This window comes from Dama dama, chromosome 8 (assembly GCF_033118175.1).
Source record: "Dama dama isolate Ldn47 chromosome 8, ASM3311817v1, whole genome shotgun sequence".
NCBI classification, from domain to species: domain Eukaryota; kingdom Metazoa; phylum Chordata; class Mammalia; order Artiodactyla; family Cervidae; genus Dama; species Dama dama.
The window spans coordinates 10,795,187-10,815,589 of record NC_083688.1 but is presented as its reverse complement, the minus strand read 5'-3'; the positions used below and the strand labels follow the sequence as shown (position 1 = coordinate 10,815,589).

General features: G+C 50.8%; 1 protein-coding gene across 1 annotated transcript; it reads right to left on the bottom strand.

Annotated features, from left to right (window-relative positions):
- Positions 1-1,220: 1,220 nt before the first annotated feature.
- SESN2 (sestrin 2) lies at positions 1,221-19,507 on the bottom strand. Its single transcript, XM_061148357.1, has 10 exons — positions 19,062-19,507; positions 10,969-11,034; positions 9,015-9,212; positions 8,372-8,554; positions 8,047-8,259; positions 7,079-7,229; positions 6,278-6,396; positions 5,459-5,649; positions 3,634-3,778; positions 1,221-3,043 (listed from the first exon to the last, which is right to left on the bottom strand). The coding sequence occupies exons 1-10, from the start codon at positions 19,122-19,124 to the stop codon at positions 2,957-2,959; spliced, it is 1,416 nt and encodes a 471-aa protein (XP_061004340.1). The 5' UTR covers positions 19,125-19,507; the 3' UTR covers positions 1,221-2,956.
- Between the last annotated feature and the right edge of the window lie 896 nt (positions 19,508-20,403).

Genomic DNA, 20,403 nt, shown 5'->3' with positions numbered 1-20,403 from the left:
GATTGTTAGAGGGAAGCTGCCATATGACAGAGGGAGCCCAGCTTGGTGCTCTGTGATGACCCACAGGGGTGGGATGGCGGGGAGACCCAAGGAGGAGGGGACACATAGCAGATTCACGTTGTCCTACAGCAGAAACCTGCACAACATTATAAAGCCATTATCCCTCAATCAAAAACTAATTTAAAGGGGACCTCCCTAGTGGTCCAGTGGCTAAGACTCAGTCCTCCTAATGCAGGGGACCGGGGTTCAGTCCCTGGTCAGGGAACTGGATCCCACATGCCACAGCTGAGAGTTTTCATGACACAACTAAAGATCCTGCATGCTGCAAATAAGACTTGGCACCGCCAAATAAGTATTTTTAAAAATACATGAATTTTTAAAAAGTGAAGGGAGGAAAGGGTTACAGGGAAGTCAATCAGGGGAGGCTTCCTGGAGGAGACCTGGTTTTCATTTTGTGACGGCAGCATTAAGAGGAAGTGGGAAACCAGCAGGAGCGGTCTTAACCTCTTAGTCATAATGTGGTTTTTCTGATAACTGTGCTGGAGTTCCTGATGCCCAGAGAAGCTAAGACGCTTGACCAAGGTCACACAGCTACTACCAAGTGGCACTGGCACAACTTGGAGTCATATTAACTCCTCATGCCTGTCTCCTTTGTTCTGGGGAGGGAGCGGGGGTGGGGGGTGAGAAGCCAGAAAGAATGAAGTGACAGGGCAGGAGAAACAGAGGGTCCCCCCAAAAATTCTCACATATCCTCCTTCTGCCTCAGGAGGAACTCGGTAGTGGGAAAACAGCAAGGTGAAACGCCATGGCCTCACAATCAAGTTGACCCCAGTTGGAATCCTGACTCCATCATTGACCTGACATGGTCTCAGCAAAGCCACTCGACCCCTGAGTCTCAATTCTCTTGCAAGATTTTGCTGCAGATTCAGAGAAATGACCTCTAAGTACCCAGTCTGGGGCCAGGCTGAGTGAGAAAAACAACACAGCCATTATTATTCCACAGTGCCAGGCCAGCCACAGGGGGGTGGCAGGGCTGGACACTCAAGGGACAAAAGTAGACTTTGAGTGCCAACCACTCCCAATCCTGCGGTCACTGGCACAAATGCTCAGTGGGGTAAGGGCTGCGAGGTCAGGTCCCTGATGCAATCGCAGCTCCCTGCTTATGCTAAGAGGTGAACCATGACCCCCAGGAAATGGAAAAACAGCCCAGTACCAAGAAGTACAAAACAAAACCTTGGTGAACTTTTATTTCTCATCATACAGAACTGGTAGCAAAGGCAAAGATTTCTGCACTTGAACACTGGATACCCCTCCCCAGCCACCTGGGGACACTGACGGTCATCACGTCCCCTCTAGAATCCAAACCCCAATGCTGGGGCCTCTTCCCTCCTGCCCAGCTTCACTGCAGGGAGGGCTTTGAGGCCAGAAAGGGGTGCCAGTTGCTCGCCCATGCCTGCACGGGTATGAAATGTGGCACAATGAACCAGGCTCCTCTCCTGCCCTGCCCCAGAGAGGAGGGTCAGAAGCAGCAGCATCTTGGCCCTTGCCTTTCTCCAGTCCCCTCCCAGCTGGTCAGAGGGGAGGCACCTACGGCCAGAAGAAGGGCAAGGGAAGTCAGAATTCACAGTTTGTTTGCTATAGAAAGTGCCTGGGATCAGTCCTTGGCTGCTTCTGCCTCCAAGGGATCCACCTAAAACCAACCGAGAAGGGACAGAAACTAGGATGGGGGTAGGAAGGTCCTTGGCAGGTAGCCCAGAGAGACTGACTGCAGGCGTGTGTGTGTGTGTGTGTGTGTGTGTGTGTGTGTGTGTGTGTGTAAAAAATCCCCAGAGGCCCTCGGGATACTGCAATGCGTGCAGCTGGCTGCTGGCAGGCTGGCCTCAGAATCTGAGCAAAGGCCCAGACATCACAAGATGCAGTCCTGCCCCTCAGTCCGTAACCGTGGAAACGGGGCTCACTTGGCCATGACAGGGCCCAGGCAGGAAACCTGGGGTCTCGTGCCTATCTCCCTGAGCCACTGAAACCACGTGGAAAGGCTCACTTTTTTGGCAAATGTCTGTGGCAAAGCCAGGGGAGATGAGAGACCGTGGAGTGCCAGCCTCTGCCAGGTAGCTCAGCTCTGGGGAGACACTCCTGCTCTCCTCTCAGACACTGCCTAAGGCTCTGGGGGTGGGCAGTGAAGAACCTCGCCCATGAAAAATCAAAACACAGAGAATTTATCATATAATACTCTCTCCTCATCTGGACGGGCTTGGTCTCTCTCCTGGGGCCTCCTTCCAACAGGTGGTGGAGAAAAGGGTAAGAGGGCAAAGGGGGGGTCAAGGGAATTGAACTAGGACTGGCGTGACCAGGGAGCAAGGAGCCTGTGGGCTGCTGGACAGAACCGGCTTCTGGGGAGCCAGATGCACAGACCGGCTGTGACCCTGACTTTCACATTGATGGGTGAATGGCTGGTGGGAGGTAATGAAATCTTGTGGAGGAGGAAGCTGGAGGAGAGAGGTGAAGCCGCTTGGAGTGTCAGTCCCTGGTGTTTGCCCCTCTCCCTGGGGGCCAGCCAGGGACTTCCCAGGCCAGGAAGGCCAAAGTACTTGTGCTGCCTGGGCCCCCGCCTGCTGGCACACAAGTCCACGCTCAGTCCATTTTCCTTCCTGTGCCCTTGGCCTCTGAGGGTAAGGGCGGTTAGGAGGGGCTGGCACCTGGGAATCCGCTAGTCCTCTGCCAGCCCCCCACGCCCCGGGGTCAGAGCTGAGATACCAGAGTCAGTGCGATGGTCCTGTCCATTCCAGTGAGAAGGAGGGTGTGGCTGGGGGGGGCTGCACGTCACACCCCAGGCCCACCCCCAGAGTAGGGTAGGTGGGTATGGGACAGGAAGAGATTAGGGTCTGTCTCCAGAGAAGTCCTTGCAGCGAGGAGGCCCCCCAGGGTCAGCTGTTCCAGGCGCAGGCCTTGCATTGAGTCAGGTCATGTAGCGGGTGATGGCACGAAGGGCATAGAGCAGGGCGGCTTGCATGCGGGCCTCCAGCAGTAGCAAGTTCACGTGGACCTGGGGGCACAGACGAGGGCTTGTTGGCAACTGATGTCACTTCTCACCATCCCCTTCCCTCCCAGAGTGCCGTCATCCCTGACCACCCATTTCATCCTTCCCTTTCCTAAGGCTCTGAGTAACGGTGCAAGGACTGTGGGAGAATTTCAAGCACATTGATCCCAGTCATGACTAATCTCGTTATCCCCCAAAGCTAAAAAATACAGCTACCTCTGAGCATTTATTTGGGATCAGAGGTTTACCTTCATTTTCTCACTTCATCCTCCCAATAACCTTGAAATGCAGGCAGTTTTTAATTTTTATTGTCAAGAAAACAAGCTCAGAGAGGCAAAATGACCTGCCCAAGGTCACACAGCTCCCAAGTGATAGTGTTATGATTTGAACCCAGGTCCTTCCGGCGGCCACTGAGGACACCCATTTTACAGGTGAGTAAATGGGCTTCCCAGCGGGCGCTCATGGTAAAGAGCCTGCCTGCCGATGCAGGAGACATGAAGAGAGGCAGGTTGGATCCCTGGGTCAGGACCTCACTGGGTCCCGAGCCCTCGCCTCCTCCACAGGCTTCCATCCTGTTCCTCCCCCGCGAGCCGCACCTTCTCTGAGTGGCGGAAGTGCCTCCAGAAGTGGTTGTACATTCTTCGGGTGGTCTTCTCCGGATAGCAGGCCACTGTCTTGATATAGACCTTGAGGTTCCGCTCCAGGAGCTGGTTCACCTCCCCGTAGTCATAGTCATCATATCTGAATGGAAAGACCCAGAAAGAATCACTCACACCTCTGCTCCCACAGAGCTCCTCTCCCCCAGCCCCACCCTGCAGAAGGGGGAACAGAGAGCGGCAAGAAAAGGCAGAAGGTAGGAAGCAGCTAGAAGCTTGGTTCCTCTTAGAAAAGCAGCTAATATCATATATCACAGGGCACTGGACTTGCAAGGGAATGCACAGAGGCTGAGCACGCTGCACTGACCATGTGAACATATCCTCAAAACTTCAGTACAGGACTGGATACAAAACTATTGTATACAATGTACTGCACTCATCAGTCTCATTTTATAGATGAAATGGAGGTTCAGAGAAGTGAAGTCCCAGGTCACACAGCTGGGAATGGAATTCAAACCCAGCTCTGCCTGCCTCTACTTTACAGCTAAGGCCATGCATGGTAGATGGGGTAGGAGATCAGTGTGAATATTTACCCTGGAGAAGGAAGAGGGAAAGGGAAAAAGAAATTGGTAGTCATTTTACTGATGGGCAAACTGAGGCCTATGGAAGGCAATCAGCTTGTTCAAAGTCAAAGAGCAAGTTGGTGACAAGTCTAGAAGCTATTATGTCCCTCCCCAGTCCAGTGAGCCGGTGAGTCATCACAGATCAGCGTGGATGAGGAGGACTGGTTTTAGACTAGAGGGCAGATTGGGTAAACAAAGGTTTAGGAGCGAGGGCCATGTTGCATAGTGGAGCATCCTTGACCTGGAAGCCTGGCAGCAAGGGAGGTCACAGTGGCCACATATACACCCTAAGATGCCCATCCATCCTTGGCCTCCCCTGGATTAGAAACTTGTCAATGAGGTTGGCCAGTGGGAGACTGGTCAATTAAGCACAGCTCAACCCACGCAGTGAAATGTGATCTACAGCTAGTAACACACAGAAATGCACATTTTCTCCAAGGAATGTGCACCTTTTCAAAACTTTGGGGATTTCTGTTTTTTGTTTCTGTTGTTTTTTGATACTTAGAATAAACTGTTAAACTAGAAAAGCAAGGGAAAAAATCATGTTCATTAAAATATGCTCTCACTTGATTAAACTGAGTAAAATAAATGAGTAGACAAGAAAGTCTTATTTTTGTAAAATTATGTATGATTGAGTATTTGTGCATGGAAAGAAAAGACAGGAAGGAAATATTGGGTTAGTCAAAAAATGCATTCAGGTTTTTCCATAAGATGTTAACGGAAAAACCCAAATGAACTTTTTGACCAAGCCAATACCTGACAATAGTAAGAACAGGTGGGATCATGAATGATTTTTATTCTCTTCTTTTTGTTATCTCTTTTTCCTTACATTTACTAAAAACTGAATTTCACCATTGGGCATTTCTGTTGTTTTTCTTTATTATGAGAGAAGAACTGCTACTTGGAATGGAAATACAAACATTACTCTCTTTGAATGTATATATATGTGTATGTATGTAAGCATACTTGTGTGTGTGTGTGTGTGTATAATCTCCCTAGTTATTTCTGGGGGGTGGAACTAAAGACTTTCAAAAACTAAGCATGGCTATTATCTTTTATAATCAGCCAAGAAATAACATTTGCTTTGAAGAACAGTATAGGCAGGAAGAAAGAGAAAGACAAACAAAGAAAAAGGAAACAATTGTGAGCTCAGATGGAGGGCTTGTGGTACACCATGACCGGATGAGGGGACTTGCACTCACCTGATGCCAAAGACGCAGTGGATGTAATTCCAGATGGCCCTGCGGAGCACGGAAGTGTCTACTCCACTGTGCATGGCGATGGTGTTGTAGGTGAGGCTATAGGCTGCCTGGAACTTCTCATCCAGCAGCTGTCCACCCTCAGGGTAGAGCCGCTGGATCAGCGAGTAGCCGTGGTCTTCCCAGGTATAATCCTGAGAAACAGGGAAAGGAGTGGGTCAGTGAGCAGAATCCTTAGGGCCTGAGGCTGGCCAGAGGGATGCCATCTTCTGCAGCACAGCTGGGATCTCCATAATGCCTCTCTCCACCCCCGCAAATCTAACCCGCTGCTTGGTCTGGACCTGAGAAGCTGAGGAGGATGCAGCTTGGTGATGACTTCCTTCCTGTGGTCAGGATCCCCTGAGCTTAGGACCCAGCTGGGTCTTTTCACCTTCAGGGTCTCCCACTTCTTTCATGGAATCTTGAGGGAGAGAAGGTGCCCAAACTCTGATCACACAAACTACCCACTTCTGCTTGTTTGTAAAGCAATGCTGGGGCTTCCCTGGAGTTTCAGTGGCTTAGAATCCACCTTCCAAGGCAGAAGACATGGGTTCCATCCCTAGTCTGGGAAGATCCCACATGCTGTGGGTCAACCAAGCCCCTGAACCACAATTACTGAGCCTGTGCTCGGCAGTGAGAAGCCCTTACACCGCAACAGAGAAGCACCTGCTCACCACAACTAAAGAAAGCATGTACACAGCAGTGAAGACCCAGAGCAGTCCAAAAAAATACTAACTAATTAATTTTAAAAAAGCAATGCTAAGACCAGTAGGGAGAGCCTACCTGGGCACGGAAGGTGGGAGGTGCCTGAGTCCCCCGCCGGGTAAAGTCCTCATATCCGAAAGTGGGGTCTTCCACGAAGCACAGCATATCTGGGTTTGCAGAGGGCTCCAGGATGTCCGCTGAGGATGTCAGAAAGAGGTCACAGTGAGGCCAAGGCACGGAGCACAGAGGCCTCCACTCCCCATTAATCATCAATGGGGAGAGGGTGCTGGGGAACGTGGAATAGGGGGCCCAAGAAAGCCCCTCGCCACAGTGAGTGGAACCAGGACTTCGGCAGGAGGGCCTGGGGGAGGGGGTAACTCAGGTCCGTGGTCCAGGGGCTAAGGCCCCCAGTAATAACAATAGCAATCCTAACAACAGTGGCTACTTATGGAGCCGCTTACCCTGGGCCAGGCTCTGTGCTCAGCGCTTTGCTTCTGTTGTCTCATTTCCCCTACACACGAATCCCTCACGGGGGAGGAGGCTGGGACCTGAGACAGCAAGCGACTTATCAGTGGTCACACTGCCAGAAAAGCTACCAGGGGACTTCCCTGGTGGCCCAGAGGTTGAGAATCTGCCTTTCCTGGGCTCCATGCCTGGTCAGGGAACTAAGACCCCTAAGATCCTGCATGCTACATGGCCTGGCCAAAAAGAAAGAAGAAAGGCTAGCAGGCCTGACCCCAGAGCCCATGCTCAGAACTTCTTGGAAGTGGTGGCTGGGATGTGGCTACCGAGGTGCAGTAACATGAAGATGCCAGCTTCCCAGCAGAGAGGGTGCAAGGAGGGGGTGGCCCCTGAACTTGGATGCCCGGGACCCTGTACCTGAGGGGGTCACCAGCAGGCTCTCTGACTTCTCCAGCTCGAAGCGGCTCTCCATCTCCTCCTGCGAGGCGCCCTCGTCCCGCAGCAGGCTCTCCTGCAGCTGCCTCATGCGCTCCATCAGAGCTTCCACGTCGCGGGCAGCCTCAAAGCCCTGTAGGAATGACCCGGTGGTGACCATCCACCCCTTCTCCCTTGACCCCAGAAACCCCACACGTCTTTCTCAGATGCCGGGCCTTCCTGGGCAATCATGAAGGCCCAGGGCCTCCTCTGAGCTGGACAGCTCACGTGGCCTGTGCTTCCGGAAGTGATGTTTAAGCAGCTAGAGAACAGACAGGTCTTCTCTGAGGGTCAACTCCCCTCACAGGAAAGGGCTTTTTAAAGTATCTGTATTTTTAAAATACACACAACCAAGGCCACTTTACAGAATAAGAGGCAAACTTTGTATTGTTAAAGTGGTAAAAGTCAGCTACTTTAAGCCCACGGGGTTCCATGCTGAGGCCAGTCACATGGTTATTTCACCTCAGACTCGCAACCCTTTATGATGAGGGAGTCTTTATCCTCATCTTCCATATGAGGAAACTGAGTTTCAGAACCAAATGACTTAGGGCTTCCCAGGTGGTCCAGTGGTTAAGGATCCGCCTGCCAATGCAGGGTGCATGGGTTCGATTCTACATGCTACAGGGCAAGTAAGCCTCTGCACTACAACTCCTGAGCCAGCACCCTAGAGCCTGCGAACCGTGACAAAGAGTAGCCGCCCGGCTGGCTGCAACTAAAGAAAGCCCAGGTACAGCAAGGAAGACCCTGTGTGGCCAAAAATAAATAAATACACCTTAAAAAAGTAAAAGACTTTTCTAAAGTCTCCCAGGGTGTGATAAGGAAGCAGCTGCAGACAGGGAGGCACTGTCTTCTACCCAAGGACCAGGGGCCCCCAGCTTCCTCTCCCATCAAGACTCAGGCCCCTGACTTACCCCAGAGTGGTTCAGCGAGTCCCTGCTGGGGGGCGTGCTCTGCTCACTGGGGGGCGAAGGGGCCTGGGGGGCGGGGCTGCCCTCAGGGTCCCCCTCAGGGAGGATGCCACAGCCGAACACGAAGGAGGCCAGTGAGTGGCAGTGTGTGAGCAGGACCAGGGCCTGGATGAGCTCAGCCAGGGACCAGCTGTGCTCGCCCGTCTTCAGCAAGGCCTGGAGAGAAAAGGCAAGGCCAGACTTGCTCAGTTGCTTTGCCCCGAGCTGCCGGCCAAGCCCCATCCCAGCCCCACGCTCCCCCGGGGACCCGCCTCCCTGCCCACCGCACCTGGATGTGCTCCTTGGTGATGAGCCACGGCCGATGGGCCAGCAGCTTGTTGATCTCACTGAGTTTGCGCAGTTTCTCAGGGGCGCGGTGGAGGCCAAGCAGCCACTCAGGGTCACCGCCAGTCTGCAGGAACTCGGCCATGTGGGAGCCCACCAAGTAGGAACACTGGTGGCGGGCGGCAGCCTGGAGGCGGTGGACAGAGCCCAGGTCACCCTATCCTTCCTGTGCCCTGGTCAGGGTGGGCACCCCATGGAGGGAAAAGTCACAAGCCTCACTGTTGCCTGAGAGGCAGGAAACTTAGGTTCTAACGCCAGCTTTGCCACTGGCTGGGTGGTCCTGAGTGAGACAGTGTCTTTTTGAATGGATAAATGTATATCTAAATTACTTTGCTGTACACTTAAAACTAAACCAACATTGTAAAGCAATGATCCTCTGACATAAAATAAAAATTAAATTGCCTACTTAAAAAAAAAAAAAGCCTCTCTTCAAAATCTAAAATTCGATGGATGGTCAGATAAAGCTAGGGCTCTGCTCTAAGCCGCCTCTTCTCCTGTTTGTAGAATCAAGACCCCAGCAAAGAGATCTGAGGGCTGAACCCCACAATGAATCCACCCCTACGAAAGTCAGGCTCAGACCAGCTCACCATGATGGCGATGTAGTGGCGCCAGGAATTGGCCAGGGGCCCATCCGTGTGCAGCAACAGGTAGTGTAGGCGCCAGAAGCTGGTAAAGTAGTCGGGGTGTAGGCCCATCACCACGGCCAGGTTGTCCACCCGCCCCGAGGACATCAGTGCCTCCAGCCCCAGGTGCTGCTCGAGGCTCTCGGCTCCCTCCTGCAGGACCTGCCAAGCAAAGGTGAGGAAGGGTGACTCCCTAGTGCCCTCCCCACCAGAGAAACCAACATATTCATTGCCTGCGTTGTGATTTTAATAGCAAGAAACTGAAGACAACCACTATGTCCAACAAAAAGGAGATCAGGGGAGGAAAAGATATTTCATTAAGTGATTAATCAAATACTTATTGGACACTTTATGCAATGGTAGTCAATACTTATACAATGCTTGCAATGTGACAAGTACTGTTCAAACACATTATATATATGAAATTAGAAACTTATTTTCTCCAAGTTTAGATAGAAAGACCCAGGCACAGAGATTAGAATACAGCTTCTCCTACTTTCATAGAGCTTTTTTTTTTTTTTTTTGGCCATACCACGTGGCTTGTGGGATCTTAGTTCACCAACCAGGGGTTGAACCTGGGCCCTTGGTAGTAATGGTGCAAAGCTGTGCAGTCATTGGAAACAGATTCTAAACAGTTCACATTTCTTGAGTGCTTTCTCCACACCGGGTCTGAGTTTGGAGCTTTCCCTGTCTATATTATCTCATCAGTTCTTCCCAATTTCCTGTGAGGTGAATAGTATTATTTTCCACCACTGACACATGAGAGAATCAAGGCCCAGAGAGGTTTCATCTTGGCTTAAGGTTACAGATCTAATAAATGACAGAATCAGAATTTAATTCCCAATTAAGTTCAAAGACTATTTCTTTCCTTTATTACAGAGGAAGAGTAGTTATTTATCAATGAAAAAAAAAGATAAGAATATTTGAGTTTAACATTCTGGGCTACAGCAGGTGGTTGTGTGCTTTCATCCATTTACAAAGGGTGAAAGAAACTGGAGAGTTTAGACATTTGTTAACAGCTCATTAACTATTTGGCCTACACATTTAGGAAGGCAAGGAGGACAAGGAAATGTTTATCTTTGTTCAATGAAGGCCAAAGGAAAAGAAGGAAACGATTATTTTTTAATTTGTTTGTGTGTGTGCTTTGAAGTTCTCCCCACCACAAACCCCCCACTGGAATGTCAGTTTTGTGAATGGCAAGGAGTTTTGTTTGTCTTGTTCTCATCTGTATCCCCAGCACCTAGAACAGTGCCTGATAGATTAATCATTCAACAGACACCTGTTAAATAAATGAATGCATGATCTGACTCAGTAGATGAAAGATGTCTCTGATGTATTATGTGAAATAACAAAACATAACAACCAAATGAAAAAAAAAAAAACTTCCCAAATGAACAAAAATAACAAAATCATGTTACAAACTATGACCTTGGCTCCAAATGAAAAGAAGTCTGGAAAACAGTGGCAAATGTTTAACAGTGATTATCTCAGTGGGGTTGGGATTACAAGAAACTAAAGTTTTCTGAAACACTGGAAATTTTAAAATAATGAACATCTATTACACGTGAAGTTGGAAAAAAAAAAACTTTAATACATGTACATTCAAGGGTGAGAAGATAACTACAGATAGTTCTGTCTTCTTAAGGAAAAACAAGTCTTGTTCTGGGAACCACAAGTTTGTTCATTACCTAGCTGTGTTATTAGCATTTTATCTCTTGGAACTTGTTTCTTCCCAGTAAAATGGGGCTGAGATGTCTGCTTGGAGCAGAGCTGTTTTGCGGATTAAATGAGTCAGCAACCTGAAGGGGTAGTTTCAAAGCTGCAATTTCAAGAGACCAGAAAACCCCTCCCACCCACTTAGTGCCCCATGTCCTTTCCTCCCAGGACCAACGACAATCCTAACCCCTTCCAAGCTTACCTCCTCCACTGGAATGAAGGCGCTGGGCCCTCGGGGGCCTCGCCGAACCCTGCTCTCCCTCTGCTCCTAGAAGGAAACACATCATGGTCAGTCAGAGGTGAAATGGAGGACTAAGAAGATAGTTCTCGCTCCTGGAGGGGACACTGGAGGGGCCACACGAGGGGCTACACTGAGCTTTAATTTTATTTTTCAATATTTATTTATTTGAAAAAAAATTTATTTATTTGCCTGCACTGGGTCTCAGTTGAGGCACATGAGATTTTTGATCTTCACTGTGCTATGTGGGGTCAGTTCCCTGACCAGGGATCGAATCTGGACCCCCTGCATTGGGAGTATGGGGTCTTAGCCACTGAAGCACCAGGGAAATCCCCACAGTGAGCTTTTAGAATCACCTTTCTGGTGCACCAGGAGTCAGGTGGAGATACAGACCAGCTTGGTGGATGGAGAAAGGGTAAATAAGCAAGAGAGCTCACCCCACAGGCTGAATTCTTTTGGAACTGGGAAGGGACCCAGGAGTCCCACTACTGGGTTGCAGGGGCAGGGGCAAAGGAAATTATATAGCCACCGTGTTGCACTTTCCCAGGAGGCCACCTTTTGGTACCCATGGAGAACTTGTATGAGAACCTCCCTTGTTTGTATCCTGAAACCTGGTTACCAAGCCTCCTAGGTTCCTATGATGTAGCTTTATTGTCATTTCTTCATCCATCACCACCTAGTAGACACCACGGCCCCCTGTCTGAACCGCTATCCACTGCCTCACCAATGGCCTACCTGCCTCCACAGTCCTGGCCTCTTCTCCATCCTCTACCAAGATAACAGAATGAATGAATAAATAAAGCATCCACCCCCAACCCCACCTCTGGGACCAGGAGCAGATCTAGTGAGTACATCACCCTGGTGGTCACTAAGGAGGGCAAACTTTCAATAGCCAGAGTAAACTTTCTCAAGTGCAAATCTCATCAACTGGCTTAAAATCCTGCCTCCACCGCCTATTGCCTTCCAGATAGTTAGTGGCTCGGATCCACCGCCCTCTCACTGGTCATACCTTTTGTAGAACTAACTCCATTTTCCTGAGCACCTTCTTCTGACCCTCATCTGTGACCCCACAATTCCCAGTGCTTTTGCTTCTGAAAGCATCACCTTCTAATTGTCTGATTTAGGTCTCCGTACTTCCAGATTACATTTTGTGAAGAGCAAGGCCAGGTAATTCACACTAGTCTGTGAATGAAGAAAGCAGAGCTACATGGAGGGCAACGCTGATGGCAGCAGCTGTATCTTGACATGGGTGTAGGAGCCTCTATGGAAACCACATATTTTATTTACTCATTTATTTTGATACCTAGGTGGCAGGGGTTGGGGGGGGGGGGGTTGTCTCAGCACTGGCTTTAGAAACAGTTTATCCAAACCAGAGTCATATCCTCACTGAACAGAGATGATGTCCTCCTAACTCACCCCTCCTCATTCAAATCTAGACTTAGTGTTAATCCCCAGGTGTCCAGAGACTAAGGATTATAAGTGAACCTTCTTTTTTACATAGCTAAAAGACACCCCCTCACACACACATGGGAAGGACTGAAGCTGAAGCCGAAGCTCCAATACTTTGGCCACCTAATGTAAAGAACTGACTTACTGGAAAAGACCCTGATGCTGGGAAAGATTGAAGGCGGAAAGAGAAGGGGACGACAGAGGACAAGATGGTTGGATGGCGTCACCGACTCAATGGACATGAGTTTGAGCAGGCTCCGGGAGTTGGTGATGGACAGGGAAGCCTGATGTGCTTCAGTGCATGGGGTTGCAAAGAGTTGGAGAGGACTGAGGGGCTGAACTGAAAAGCACCCTGAGGGAGGCAGAGCTCTGGGGCTCTGAAAGATCACAAAGGAAAGAACAAGGGTACAAAAGTCCCCGGTATGAGTACCGATTCTGATGCCACTAACTTGTTGTGTGACTCCTAGAAAGTCACTGAGACCCTCTGAGCTTTAATCTTGGACAAAGAAGGCAGTGGGGCTGACTGCTCAGGTGCTTTGCAGCCCATGCTTCTGGGACCTACCAGACCAGGCTGGTCCAAGTCTAGCTTAGAAACCAGCACAAGCCCCAAGCACTCCTGTTTCAGCTTTCCTCCTCCCTCACCAAAGAGAAAAAGCCTAACAGCTCTGTCTGGGAGATAAGGATTGCTGACTCCACAAACTGGGCCTCCCCCTCAGGCGACCTAAGGACAGACAGAAAACCACAGCCAGGTGTGGTGGGGAAGGGCAGGAAGGAACTGGGGGGGTCGGTGGGGGGGACAGGGAGGGCCCACCAGGGTACTAGGTAGGGAGGGACAGAGAACAGTTTCAGGAAGCCCTTCAGAAAGCCCTTCTCTAAAGTCTGCACCAGGAGCTCTCAAAGGAAGAAACTGAGGCCTGTGGGTCTTTACGTGATAGGTCCGGATCTACCAACGTTATCGGCCTCAGTGAAGATGATGATAATGATTTGAACAATAAAGCAGAGTACACTTAAAAGATAGGGGCTCTTGACACAAACTGCCTGGGCTCAAGACAACTCCACCCCCTATTATCTGCTAGCAATGTGAGCCTCGGTTTCCTCTCCGAATTATGGGGTAATAATAGTACCTACCGGAGAAGGCAATGGCACTCCACTCCAGTAATCTTAGAAAATCCCATGGATGGAGGACCCTGGTGGGCTGCAGTCCATGGGGCCCCTACGAGTCGGACGCGACTGAGCGACTTCACTTTCACTTTTACACATGGGAGAAGGAAATGGCAGCCCACTCCAGTGTTCTTGCCTGGAGAATCCCAGGGACGGGGGAGCCTGGTGGGCTGCCGTCTATGGGGTCGCACAGGGTCGGACACGACTGAAGCGACTTAGCGGCAGCAGCAGCAGCAATAGTACCTACTTTCACTGGGTAGTCATGAGGATTTAATGAGTACCTCTATCACAGCAAGCACTTAGCAAGTCAGCGATCATTAACCTCGTTGTTATTTCAAACAAGGGCTTCTCAACCCAAGCTGTACAGGTAGAATCCCTTTGAGAAGCTTTTTTAAAAATACCAACGCCAAGGCCCAGCAATTTTAATTTAATTGGGTGGGGCCTGGCATAACTTGCCAGGGAGAGCCATTGTTTCACTCCATTCATTGATTGCTTTCTCAAGTATAAGGCACTGTGCTAAGTGCCTTCCAGATAGAACCAGAATTAATCTGTTCATTCAAAAGAAAATTTGTTAAAATATTTATTTATTTGGGTGCACTGGGTCTTAGCTGCAGCATGAGGAATCTTTAGTTGTGGCATGTGGGATCTAGTTCCCTAACCAGGGGAATCAAACCAGGGCCCTCTGCATCAAGAGCATGGAGTCTTAGCCACTGGACCACCAGGGAAGTCCCTTGACAAATATTTTTGATGACTACATTGTAGGCAGCAAGAGTACTGGAGTGAAAAGACAAAATCTTGGTCTTCCTAGAATTTACAAAGGAGAAAGACAAACAAATGATTAATAGGATTTCAAGTCACAGATTCCATAGAGTAAGAGAGTGTATAATGGGGTGGAGAAGTATGTGCAGTATTTCAGTCCTAGACAGGGGAAGCCACTGAGGAGACAACCTTTAAGTTGGTATCTAAATATCAAATATGTAAATGAGTTGATGGGCCTGTAAAGGACCTATAGAGATCTAGGGAACCAGCATTCCAGGCAAAGGTAGCAGAAGGTTTAAAGCCCTGAGGGCAAGACTGAGTAGATTCTAATCCAGAGTTCCAATACCCTGCATGCTTCCCCAACCCAGACACCCAAAACCTGAGAGGAAGTGGACAGAGCAGGGGCTACTGCCAAGAAATGACACCTCCAAACCAGCCCTCCCCTATTTCCTGGGGTAGGAAGTCAATAATAATGGTAGGTAACAACACTGATTGTCATGGGCTAAACCTTTATTTCATGTGCACTTGAAGAGTTCCCATTTTACAGATGGGGAATAAGGTTCAGAGAGGTCAGGTCACTCAGCCAGGAAAGAGGTAGCAGGGTTAGGAAACAAATCAGATATCCTCAACTGCAGAAATGATTCCCATTCTGTAAACTTCTCAAGGTCTCAGTGGCCCCAAGGCTTCGCCTCTGGGGTTCACGAGGAGTGAGATGCTCCTGCTCCCTGTCCACATCTCCAGGGGCTCTGCTGCCCCAATAACAGCCCTTGTCATCCTGTGTTGTTTCATACCTTGAGAGCACATCCTGGATCATGTTCCCTGTTGTGACCCCAGTATTTAGCACAGCAAGTCCAATAAAACTTTCTGTAATGATGAATATTGTTTATCTGCACTGTCCAATAAAGATGGTAGCCCCAAGTCACTTCCTTGGTGGCTTCTGTGGTAGTTCAGATGGTAAAGAATCTGCCTATAATGCAGGAGACCTGAGTTCAATCCCTGGGTTGGGAAAATCCCCTGGAATAGGAACAACTACCCACTCCAGTATGTTTGCCTGCATAATCCCATGGACAGAGAAGCCTGGTGGTTTACAGTCCATGGGTTTGCAAAGAGTTGGACACAACTGAGCGACTAACACTTTCACACGCAGTGGCTGAGCATTTGAAATGTGACGAGTGCAGCTAAAAAACTGTTTTAAATTCAATAAAATCTAATTTATCTAAATTTAAATAGCCACATGTGGCTCAGGATACACATTCACACACCTGATAAAGGCAAGATCCCTTCCCTGATTATATGGATGAAGAGTGGGGCAGGTGACCCACCCAAGGCAACACAGCTAGGGCGGGGCAGAGTAAAAACCAATGAGTTTCAGCTGAGAGGACCACCCAGGGCAGCGAGAACACTGGTCAGTTAGCTGGGTGGCCACTCAACTGAGAAGGCATCAGGATGGGTTGTAAGGAGAGGATCAATCACCTCAGCACTCCGCGCCTGGCTCTGATTTACGCGTCTACTCACAATTCCCTTTCATATTAACTCTGACACTAGCACACTGGTTGCATTTAATCTTCATCAGTTCGGGGGTGGGAGTAGGGGTCTCTTCTGCACACAAGGAAAGATTAAGGTTCCAAAGGTTAAGCCACAGTTCACAAGTGGCCAACTCAAGATTTGAATTCAGCTCAGTCTCGCTTGCAAGGGTTCTGTCCGCCACCCCAATCAGCCTCAGCCTTTATTCCTGGTAGGCCTGCCATCTCCAGGACTCAGTTACAGACTCCTTCAAGGTTACTCTGCCAGCTGGGCATGGGTAGAGACTCCCCTCCCCGTGGGCTGCTGAATTCAAGATACTTGCCTGGGTTTACACCTGAGAGGGACTCAGAGTCCTCCTTTGGGAGAGGCATTGTGTGAGTGATGCCATAAACTCATCTTCCCACCATGATCTGGCTGATTTCTCACAACCACCTGGAGGGAAATAGGTCTTCTTATCCCTTCTTCAATCCTAAAGGAAATCAGTCCTGAATATTCATTGGAAGGACTGATGCTGAAGCTGAAGCTCCAATTCTTTGGCCACCTGATGCAAAGAGCCAACTCATTGGAGAAGACCCTGATGCTGGGAAAGATTGAAGGCACAAGGAGAAGGGGATGACAGAGGATGAGATGATTGGATGGCATCACTGACTCCATGGACATGAATTTGAGCAAGCTCCGGGAGTTGGTGATGGACAGGGAAGCCTGGTGTGCTACAGTCCATGGGGTCGCAAAGAGTCAGACACGACTGAGCGACTGAACTGAACTGATCCCTTCTTCAGAGGCAGCTCACTGAGGCTCTTTCAGAGACCTGTTCCAGACAGGCAAGCTCAGATCTGACTTCAAAGTCTGTGCACAGTTCACAAGGGTCAGCTAAGCCAACAAGGGCAAATAGTTACGAGCATTTATTAGGTGCTAAGAACAGTGCTGGTGATGGGGCCTACAGTGTTTCCAGTCTAGCAAGGTACACAGACAAGAAATGCCTGATTACACAACTGCTACACTGTAACTGGGATAACAGCTCTTGCAGTGGAGAAGGGGGACAGGAAGCAGGTATGCAGAGGTGGGGAAGGAAAGACTTTCCTTGAAGCAGTGATGTTTCAAGAGCTCAGGAGGGCTCTGAAAACACACTACCAGTACTAGAGTGAAGTGTCTGAAGGCCTTGACTTGGTGAAAGGGTGTGTGCCACAGCATGAGAGCTGAGGGGACTGTACATTCCTTGTATGTACTTGTATGTACTTGTCCAGCTTCCCTTAGGGCTTGGGCACAGGGCTCTGTAAGTTCAGCACCCTACTGTCTTCTAAAAGATTCTGCTTAAAACAGACATCTTTCCAAAGTCCTCTTTTCCTGAGAGAGAAGAATATGTAGAAAGGGGTCTGACATTACCAATTCCCCCAACCCCTTCTGCTGTTGACAGCTAGCAAGCTTCCATCTAAAGGCCCCGCCCTCAGAGTCTGCCCAGTCCACCTGGAGCTCGCTTTTCTCCCCGTATCACTTCCCAGACGCTGTCCCAAAGAGAGATGAGCCAACATTCGCCTCAGGCAGGAGTGGCGGGTTCAGACACCCCCTTGCAAGAGACACTCTGGGGAAGGGGCAATACATGCTGTGGCCACATTCTAACAATACCTAGCGTGTTTGACGCAGGACTTAGTTGCTATGCTCCAGGCACTGAGCACTGGCCTTTGCATGTCTCCTCAGTTACCTCCCAACAATCCCTCGGAGACAGAGCCAGACCCCGACGTAAGGAAGTTGCTGATCAGAGAAGGGATCCCTTGGCCAAGGTCACAGAGCAAGAAAGTAGGAGGGCTGGGGGACATGAACTTGGAGCAAGTCTGCTCTAGTGCCCAGGTGCTCTCAATAAAGAAAATTATTTCCTTTCTTTTTTTTTTTCCACAAAGAAGGAAACTGACTCAGAGAGTAAGATGACTTGGTCAAAGTCACACAGCTGAGAAGAGGCAGGAGCAGTTTTCCTTCCTCCACTTGGGCTCCTAAACCATGACAGGGGAGGGTGACAAGCTAACAGAAAACTGAGGACCCCCAGAAACCAAGCTGCTCAGAAAAGTGCAGCCATTTATTCCCAGGATCACAGGTCTAGCACAGGTCTGACTCCCAATCCCAGTAAGACACTTGCACCAGGCTCCAGGCCTGGAAACCAAAGAAACAAGCAAAACTCCCTGCTGAGCCAACCACACTGGGAAATCTTAAAGACACCACAGCCAGAGAATGAGCTGCTCTGCAGGGGGAGCCAAGGAAGCCTCTCCACAGCCCCTCCTGGGCCTCAATTTCCTCATCCCCTAGATGAGCGGCAACAGTATAGCTCAAATTCTGCTAGTTTAAGTCCTGAGGACTCAAGAGAAAAGGCAGAACCGGAGCCTGCCATCCAGTAGGTGCGTAATAAACAAGATGACCATGGTCCGTGGTGGTGGTAATGAGGCAGGGGGGTGTCAGATTGGGTGCAGCCGTATTCCCAGCCTCACTGTAAAGACAGTCTCTGCAGAACAAACTTCTGGGACGTCAGACCAGTTAGTAGAGCACAGCCAAATCGGCGCTTGGCTTCGGGAGCCGCGGCCAGGATTTTTCCCCTCTGCGAGCTTTCACCGCGGCACACCTGGCAGTCCGCCAAGGCCCCGGAGCTCCCGCGCCCCCAATCCGAATCGGGGGTGCAGGTGGCGGCGAGGGACGGGGTCGACCTTCGTGGGCCAGCCTCACGTACTCCCATCACCGAGCGGGGGCACTGGAGCCGGGTACGCATCCTACCTAGAAACGGTTCCTCTAGCCCCAGCCTAGAGGAAGGGATCTGCGGAAGGGGGCGGGGAGGAGGAGTGGTCCGGCCGCCGCGCCGGGATTTGCCTGGACTTGAACACTCCCTAGACGAGGGCCCAAACCCAAGATTACCTCGAGAAGGCGCCCCTCTCTTTGGCCCGGAGTCTGAGGGAGCCGCGGAGGGCTCTACAATCCTACCCCCGTCCCCCGCCCCGGTGAGGGGGCAGGAGGCGGAGGCTGAGGGGGCCGAGGCTGCCGGTTGATGCAACCCCACTCCGGGTTACGCGCTCCATTCCCCCTCCTCCAGCCGAGGGGGCGGCTCACAGACTCAGCTCGCAACAACCCGAAGCTTGGACGCGGCTCTGGGTTCGAGGGAAGAGTGGCGTCGCTCGGCCGCTGCTTACCTCTCCGGCCCCGGGCAGGTAGCCCTTCAGCTCCGCGCGGCACTCGGAGTCCGCAACGATCATGGTGTGCGCCAGGACCCAGACGCGGCTCGGCGACCGCCCGTGCACCCGAGGGGCTTTCAGACAGAAGCGCGCAGGAAGCCGGGACTAGGGGCCGCTGGGGGAGCTTCTAGAGCCCCCGGGGGTGTCTCTCGGGGTTCCAGAACGCTCCGAAAGACCAGGATCCGGGAACGGCCGCCGCTGCGCTGGACTCTCCGCTTGTCTGGCTTCTGGAGGAGTGAATGGCCTCGGGATTGGCCGCGGCGCAGGGATTTTCACGGTCCGGAGCTCCTCGGGACTCCGAAGTAGCCAGCGCTGCTAGCGAGCCCAGCGCTACTCAGCATCTCCACCTCGGAACTGCCAGCGCTTGCCGGGCTCTGACACCAGCAGAACCGCTCTGCCCGCTGCGGTCCCTGGGGAAGGGCGGGGACACAAAACCCCCCGCGCCGCAGCCAATCAGATGCCTGTTTCCCGGGGAGGCGGGGGAACACCGCCCTCAGCAGCCTGGGGCTCAGCCAATCGGCACCGGGAAGTGCCCGGGGAATTCTGGGAGCTGTAGTCAGCCTCCGACGAATGCTGCAAACTTTTGCAAGAGGGTTTAGTCAGAATGTTGGCAATACCAGATGAGAGTGACAGCCCCGCAGAGTCACTAAAGCTGCATGATGAAACGGGACTTCACCGGGCTGGGCCAGAGATACATGGGTGTGAAATCCCTCCCAAGTACGTTCTTCAGCTTTTCGGTTCCTGGAGCGACTGGTTCGGGTTAGGAGAGGTAGTGCTAATTACAGAGCTGACCGCCCGATCTTTGGGAGATCAGAGCACACTGCCCTGTTCTTCTGGCCTCCGGGAAGGCTCCACCTTAGAATGTACCAGACACAGGGAATCCAGCTTATTTGTGGAGTCTCTGGGAAAGCCTTCATTCATTGAAGTCTCCTTGGCAACTTCTTGTCTAATCTCAAACCTTGTTGCTGCAGTTTCCCCTCTTCTGCTCCCTTGGGTCCTCCCATCTTGCCTTCTATCCCACCCTCTTCTAAAAACTTTGCGACAAGGTATTCTACTGTTTTGTTTTTTTTTTTTTCCTCCCTTCTGTCTCTGGCCACTCCTTCTCTGACTCTTCTTTCTCCTCCCACCTCCTGGAACGTGGGTGTTCCCCTAGTTTCTGTTTTCATCTTTCCTCTCTCCAGGCACACTCTCCCTTCCCATCTCATCCATTTCCTGGCCTTCAACTCTTCATTTGGGAGAAGTCGCTTCTACCAGCACCTCAAAGCTGACTTCTTCTTCTGTTTCCTTCCCACAGCCTCTT

Bases quoted from the DNA above. Each gene is read 5' to 3' on its own strand.
- SESN2 (XM_061148357.1), bottom strand. From the start codon at position 19,124: ATGATCGTTGCGGACTCCGAGTGCCGCGCGGAGCTGAAGGGCTACCTG. The intron at 9,213-10,968 runs GTAAGCTTGGAA...TTTGCTTGGCAG, and splicing joins CCTTCATTCCAGTGGAGGAG to GTCCTGCAGGAGGGAGCCGA. The intron at 8,555-9,014 runs GTGAGCTGGTCT...CACCGCCTCCAG, and splicing joins GCCACTACATCGCCATCATG to GCTGCCGCCCGCCACCAGTG.